Source organism: Nanorana parkeri, unplaced genomic scaffold (assembly GCF_000935625.1).
Source record: "Nanorana parkeri isolate BGI_ZX_2015 unplaced genomic scaffold, ASM93562v1 scaffold62, whole genome shotgun sequence".
Classification (NCBI taxonomy): domain Eukaryota; kingdom Metazoa; phylum Chordata; class Amphibia; order Anura; family Dicroglossidae; genus Nanorana; species Nanorana parkeri.
In genome coordinates, this window is record NW_017306330.1 from 123,525 (window position 1) to 131,293 (window position 7,769).

General features: G+C 47.4%; 1 protein-coding gene across 1 annotated transcript in view; it reads left to right on the plus strand.

The window, feature by feature from the left end:
- The window catches only part of BCORL1 (BCL6 corepressor-like 1), an 88,897-nt gene that overhangs the window by 59,957 nt on the left and 21,171 nt on the right, over positions 1 to 7,769 (plus strand). The window contains exons 8-9 of the mRNA XM_018576280.1: positions 3,570 to 3,650; positions 6,828 to 7,229. Coding sequence (XP_018431782.1) covers positions 3,570 to 3,650; positions 6,828 to 7,229 — 483 coding nt within the window. The remainder of the gene's footprint in view (positions 1 to 3,569; positions 3,651 to 6,827; positions 7,230 to 7,769) is intronic.

Below are 7,769 nucleotides of genomic sequence, written 5' to 3' on the forward strand. Positions count from 1 at the left end.
GTCCGGCTTCACTTCACACAAAGGAGATTTCACTCCATTGTCTGAATGTGGTTTGCTCTCTGCTTCTTTCAGGAAAACGAATTCCCTTTTTGTAATTCAAAATGGACCCTGTAAGGGTTCCCTGGCTCCTCATTGCACCTTTTCTTGGGGGATCAGACAGACCATCATCCAAGTTTATTGATCGGTAAGTTTTTCTTGAGCTTTTTAAAATCGGCTAGTGTTTTCCATATTTTCAATACTTCTATCTCATCTTCTTTAGCAAGTTCTCTGCGTTCTACTAGATGGACGTTGAGGCCTCCTCTGATGCCAACTTCGGGCATAAAGTCCTTCAGACGGCGCTTTGAGTTGCAGGCAGTTACCAGTTTTGTCTGTTGTTTTTTGTATTGGCCAATTAGAGTTTGCTTTGTTGGACTGCTTTTGGATGTCCAGAAGGTTAAAAAAACTTCCTACGTCCCACAGTGGTCTAAGAAAGAAATTAGGATTTTGTACTGGCCTTTTCTTAGAGTTCGTTGAAGGACACGGGTCCCCCCTCTCTGTGCTTATGAACAAGCTCTTGGTACCGCTGGCTACAAAACATGCTTGTAGTACAGGGCTAGAAAATTTGATATATGGAATTTAGAAACCAGTCTGTCCAATCCAGGAGCCAGCAGGATATTGTTTTAGGATCCAGCTCCATTGACGACTAGTAGAGGAAACCTTAAAAATTGGATGCTAGCTGTAATTTGTAAAGAACATTTTGAAGGAACATGGATCTTGGGATGTGTACAGCCTTGTTGTACTAAAGAGGAAACAAAAAGGAGGAAGAAGCACGACAACCTAGCGCAGATAAAAGATGGTGGAGGGGAGGGGTGAAGAATGTGTAAAATGATGATACTCATGTAATCAGGTGGATCTGAGCTTTGAGAGTTGGAGGTCTCTTTTGAGGTGGTGCGATGCTTGATATGTCGAACTTCCAGGTGGGGACTTCCAATACGGTGATGTGGAGATCAACAGTTTGATAAAATATAAGCACGGTGAGCGATCTGGTGTGCACAGCGGGCTGATATAAAATACATAGACTCACCAATAAAGGAGAACTATGGGGCCAGTGCTTTTCCCCATAGTTCTCCTAAGGGTAACGGGAGGACACAAACTAGCGTCCTCCCATCACCCACAGCTTAGTATTCCGCGAGCGATAGCTCACGGTATACTGAGACGCCGCAGCCGGAACGGATCCCGACAATTCTGTCAGGATCCGCCCAGCTGCGTGAGTGACAGCTGGCTCTGCCTATCTAGAGGCAGAGCCAGCTGTACTCGCCCCCTCCCCCGTCCGTTCCGCCAGTCAGCGCTGGAGGAGGGGGGAATCCCTGCAGGGAGTCGTGAGTGACAGTCACGGCTCTCTGCACGGATAGATCGAGAAGTGAGTGAGCGACGGTATGTGTTCGCTCACTTCCCGATCTACTGAGCCGACCTGTGACAGTTTCATTGTCACACGTTGGCTCAGATTATGAGGCTGAGTGAAAATCACTCGCCTCATAATTCTCCTTTTAAGTAAATGAGGTTTGCGGGCTCAACGACGATGGTCCATACAGATGATGTGGAGAGTAATGAGTGCTTGATATGTCGAACTTTAGGTGAGGACTTCCGATACGGTGACGTGGAGATCAACAGTTGGATAAAATATAAGCACGGTGAGTGATCTGATGTGCAGAGTGGGCTGTATGGACCATCGTCGCTGAGCCCGCAACCTCATTTACTCAATGGTGAGTCTATTAGAGTTATTCATAAAAGGGTGAAGAGTTTGGAGGAGGCAGGAGAAGGGAACAATCTAGGACAACATGGCTGACCTGGAAAGTGAGCTGAATTGGAGAATTTTTCCAAATCGGCTATTTTGGCCCCTAGATTGTTCCCTTCTCCTGCCTTCTTCAAACTCTTCACCCTTTTGTGAATAACCCTGATAGACTCACCATTGAGTAAATGAGGTTGCGGGCTCAGCAACGATGGTCCATACTGCCCGCTCTGCCCATCAGATCACTCACCGTGCTTATATTTTATCCAACTGTTGATCTCCACGTCTCCTCACCTGAAGTTCGACATATGAAGCATCGCACCACCTCAAAAGAGACCCCCAAATCCCAAAGCTCAGATCCACCTGATTACATGCGAGTATAATCATCTCACACAGTCTTCACCCCTCCGCTCCACCATCTTTTATCTGCGCCAGGCCGTCGCGCTTCTTCCTCTTTAGTACAAATGTCGGACACCACGGTCCGCACACACCAGGAGCAGCACACCAGCATTCAAACCAATCCAACCCCCCCGTAAGAGCGTTCACCAACTGGACCTGTCCTTCACAACTTTTTACATAGCAGCCTTGTTGTAGTAGTAGAGGGTACCCGGGGCTAGAATCCAGTTGTTTTTCTTTGCCAATGCCAGTGTCCAATCCTCTTGTAGGCAGCAGTATAATAGAAGGTAAATGACTGTGTCCCTCAATGGAAATGTTATGGTGAGTACAAATATTCTATTACGCAGTACATCTCTGCAGTACACATACACATGTGAACATGTTACATCCCTTTAATGACCCTGCAAGTAGAGAAAATACCTGCTGATCTGCCAACTCCTAATATCCTGCTGTGGACTGACCACACACAAGGCTTTTTCTGGTCTGAGATTAGCCCTGCCCAGTTATCTCATGCAGAACTATAGAACACTGCCACCTCTACCAATCTTCACACGAAAGGAGGGAGCTGTTTTGTAAGCCATGATAAAAACCGGGAGAACTCCATGGTTTTGAAATGGTATGTCCAACAAGCTTATATAGGTGTGGTGGTCAGGTGTCCATAGACTTGGGGTACCTAGTATTATCTTAAAGGAGAACTATGAGGGGGAGTGCTTTTCACTCACCTCATAGTTCTAGCCGACCTGTGACAATGAGACTGTCACAGGTCGGCCCAGTAGATCGGGAGGTGAGCGATCACATACCGGCGTTCGCTCACCTCTCGATCCTGTCACGCCTCTCTGCCGTGACAGGGGAGGGGCTGGATTCCCCCGTCCTGCTCCGATCCGCCAGCGCTGACTGGCGGATCGGTTGGGGGAGGGGGCGGGTACAGCTGGCTCTGCCTTTAGATGGGCAGAGCCAGCTGTCAGTCACGCAGCTGGGTGGATCCCGGCATAATTGTCGGGATCCGCTTCAGCTGCGGCGTCTCAGTATACCGCGAGCTACGGATCACGGTATAATGGGCCTAGGGTGACGGGAGGGCGCTAGTTTGTGTCCTCCCGTTACCCTAAGGAGAACTAGGGGGAAAAGACTTAACCCTATAGTTCTCCTTTTAAGCTGCTTTGATTCCCCCTTTCTGATTTGCTCTCATTCCTGCACTTTTCCTGTCACCTAAATAAAGTGAAGGGGGGGGACAAAACACATAGAGCTTAGGCGGTCAGGCAGAGGCTTACTTGCAGTGGTAAGGAAGATAATAATCGATTTTTATTTTTTCATATCTCAGTTAGTTATTCACCTAAAGACAGAATTCCACTTTTCTATCAAAGCTGATCCACCTGGAAACATTGTTTTTTCTTTTTCTTTCCCTCAGCTACGCCAGAGAGAAAACCCAAAAACAATTTCCGAGACTTCATCCCAGTCGTCTTAAAAAGCAGAACCCGCAGCCAGACAGGTAACATAAATACATAAAATAGTGTAATGTACTAGCTGCAGTGATGGCAGGGAGAAACATTTGTAGTAATGGATTCAGGCATTTTCCTTGTTCATTCTTGTCCAGTGAGGGGCACAGGAAGTTTTTAACCTTCAGGTTATACTGCTGCCTATAGGAGGATTGGACACTGGGGGAAAAAAAGTAGGCCAGCCCAGGATAACCCCTCCCTCTGCCAGCATGCCTCCGTTTTGTGCTTGTGTCCTAGCAGGATAGTTATTCAGCTCTGCTGTGTAAGGCTGACATTGGTAGAACATTGTTTCTACTGATGAAATCCATTGGGTCAAGTGTCATGTGCGCGCTCGCCATTCTCTTTCCCACCATACAGCAGGAAGGAGGAAGCATTTCACTGCTGCTACTCCTTCTTGCAAAAAGCCATATGGAACTTGGAGCTTGGATCCGTTGCGCTGCCGTCTACAGTGACCGCGGTCACTTCCGGCCATCTGACCTAAACCTTTCAGCAGCGGTCCAGGTTTTGTGAGTACGCGAGTCCTTGCCTCTTACCCTGAGCCTATGTGCTGCCAGTATGGGGGTGGGAGGGCACAGTCCCTGGAACCCCCGGAATCCTGTTATCCTCTGCTCTAGCTGGAAGCCATCTCTAGAGCTCTCTTCTTTCTGGCCAGTCCTGCCCTTCATCTAGTCCTAGCAGTGGCCTTATTATTACAAACCATGTTTGACGAGTAAAAATGCCTTAAAAGAGATCTACCCGCTGCTGAGGTGGATTCTGCACTTGTAGAACACGTGGAGCAGATGACTGTAGTGTTGAGCTGTAATGGTTTGCTGGAAGCCTCCCATCTCCTCTTTTGCATCTGTCTCATGTCAGTAAACATGCGTTGGGCACTGTCGCTAAGGCTCTGTTCACACCTAGGGGTATCGAATATGCGCGTTTGTCGCGCATTTCGTGACGCGCGTTTTGGCTGTATCCCAATGGAAACGTGCATCAAAAACGCCGCAAAGAAGCTCATGTACCTTTTCAGGCGTAGGCCGTTTTGTAGCGCGTTCAGACGGGCTGAAATACGGCAAGGTGTGAACCATACCCATAGGAAATAATGGGATTTTCATGTTTGAGCGTTTAGTAGAGCGTTGAACGCGCTACAAAACGTACAGGTGTGAACCGGGCCTAAAGTGCTGGACTGCAGAACCCTTTTGTACCCTTTTGCGTCTAATCCGAAATCTTCTCACTTTCTTTCCATTAAGAAACGTCCTTTTTTGTTTCTCCGCTCCCTCGACCTCCACATGGAGACTTCCCAAAGCTTGTCTCTCTCTCTCTCTCCTTCCACAATTCCCGGAACTCAAAGTCTGCCTCAGACAAGACCTTTTTTTACATAAGGGTCCCCCCACGCACACAGCGAAGGGGTGTTTGGTTGGGGGATTTTGTTAGCCTTTGCTAACTGGACAGCTTGCATCTCCGATGCTTGGGTGTAGAATGTGTTATCCCAGGGCTCACTGACCTCCCAGTTACTCACCTCCAAACCTCCTGTGTCACAGCACAGATTAGTAGATCTCTTGGTTCTTGATCTAAGTGTCATTGTGCAAGTGCTGCGGTAGAACAGGTCCAGGGGTTGTACTCCAACCTGTTCATTGTTTCCAAGCCCAAAGGGGGATCTCTCCATTCTGGAACAAACGTAAAGTTGCCTTGTTGCACTTCCCAATCCAAAAGGGGTGCTTGTAGTGACTGCAGATGGCACCGCCAGACAATGTTAGTAGATAGATGATGTCACCAGCACCCCAAAGGGATTTGAAATCCAAAGTGATTGTTTTTTAAAACATCATGCCATCAGAACGAGCGCTTTCGGGAGCCACTCAGGGTCTCCATCATTGCTGAGCCTTATGAAGGGGACCCTGCGCGGCCCTTGAAAGCGCCTGTTCCGTTGACACGACGTTTTAAAAAAACAATCCCTTTGGATTTCAAATCCCTTTGGGGCGCTGGTGACATCTGTCTATTAACCTCTCTCCATTATGGATCTCAACACTCTGAATGTCTTCGCCTGAGTCCAAATATTCAGCGAGGAACCAAATCTGTCATCTCCTCCCTTCACCAGGGAGACGTTTTGGCTATTAAGCATTTTCGTTGTTCTTTCGTGTCCATTAAGGGGCACAGGAAGTTGTAAACCTTCAGGTTATACTGCTGCCTATAGGAGGATTGGACACATTTTGGCTTCTGTGGACATCACACGTTTACTTACGTGTCCCCATGTTTATCCACTTCACTACCACCTTAAGTTTAAAAAACAGCAGAGGAGTCGATGTATTTTTCTGCAGTGCCGTTTATAAATGGCACTGCAGATATAAGGCATGGGTGTCCATGGCGTCTGGTAAATGCCTGTGATTGAGCTGCCATTAGACAGCTAAGATCATAGACTAGAGGCTCAGAGCCAATCAGAAGTGACCTTGTGATCACTCCGATGGCCAATCATAGCGATCACATATGTAAAGAGTACTATTGTTTACATTTGGGAGCCCGCCCCTTCCTGCTCTGCTGCCAATTTCCCCAATCCTCTTGCAACATCTTTTCTAAGAGGTTCTCCTAACTATCTTGTAAGTAAAACTGCTCCCATTGACCACCAATGAAAGGAGGGAACGCTGACAGCCAATGAGCAGCAACAAGGGGGTACAGAAGGGGCATATGGACCCTAAAGGGGGCACGCTGACCACCATTATTATTGGCGAAACACCAGACCACTGACCACAAGCAGTTAGGGAACACTTGCAACCGATCAACAACATTTAAAGGAGGGGGGTACACTGTTGACCACCAACATTTAAAGGGGCACTCACCAATGGCCACCATCATAAGGGGACACTAACGTCTCACCACTGAAATCTGTAAGCTGTTCTATGCATTACATAGGCCTGACCACTACACTCTGCTGCACTGTATATGCCACGTCCCAATCTAAACAATTTTGGAGGCATTTCAGGGCCTTGGGAAATGGGATATATCTGATCACTATAAAATGTATATTATAACATTATTTAAAGTCCATTTGGGTATCTGTTGGATGGGTAATTTTCAGTCAAACTATCACAGCACTGAAAATTGGGCTCAAGCGGTTAAAAAAAAACCCAAACTATTGTTCTTAACGCCAATTTTACATGAATTTTAATTAAGTTTCCGCCCCCTGCTTATGTCTTCGGCAGGTAACTTTGGATTCTCCGATATTGTGACATCATCCAAAGAGCCTTTGCCAACCGAGAAAGATGGCGAGGAAGAGGAGACGGGTACCCCTTGCAAAAAGCGGAGAGGAAGGCGACCGTACAAAGGGTGCCGGACACGTAGGTTTGCCTCCATCAAGGAGGAGCCTGAACCGGAGCCAATCACCTCGCCGGTGCAGAACTCCTGGGAGATGTCCAGCAGAGGCCTCAACGCCGGGAAATCTACAGCCGCCTCTGAGCCAGAAGACGAGGGGAATGAAGACGGTACATTAAGGCGGAGGAAGAGGAGGAGGCAGAAAAATCGGAAATACCAGAACGGGGAATATCTGACGGAGAAAGAGGAGGAAGAGGTGTCTCAGTGTTTCCGGAAGAGACGGTCCCGGAGAGGTGGGTTCTGAAATTTAAAGGGTTCCATCACTTTTTTTTTCTACTCAACTTCAGAAAAACACTTAGGAAGCTTAAAATAAATACATAGATTACAGAAAACGGGTCAGAAATGAGCATTTCTAAAATATCAATCTCCAATTTTAAGCTGTTATAATAGTGTAAATGTTACCTCTCAGGGCTGACTATTAGTGCTGTTATTTACTTGTCTGCTTTGGCAGGGAGAGAATACATGTCAGGCTTTAAAGGAGAACTATGGGGTCAGGGCTTTTCCCCATAGTTCTCCTTAGGGTAACGGGAGAAGACAAACTAGCGTCCTCCCGTCACCCAAAGCTCAGTATACCGCAAGCTACAGCTCACGGTATACGGAGACGCCGCAGCCAGAATGGATCCCGACAATACTGTCTGGATCCACCCAATCAATTAGTTGTCCGATAATTTTTTTCCACTACTTGCATTTAAAAAATCTCCCCCCTCTCTCTCCCCTCTCTTTCTCTCCCCTCTCTTTCTCTCCCCTCTCTTTCTCTCCCCCCTCTCTCTCTC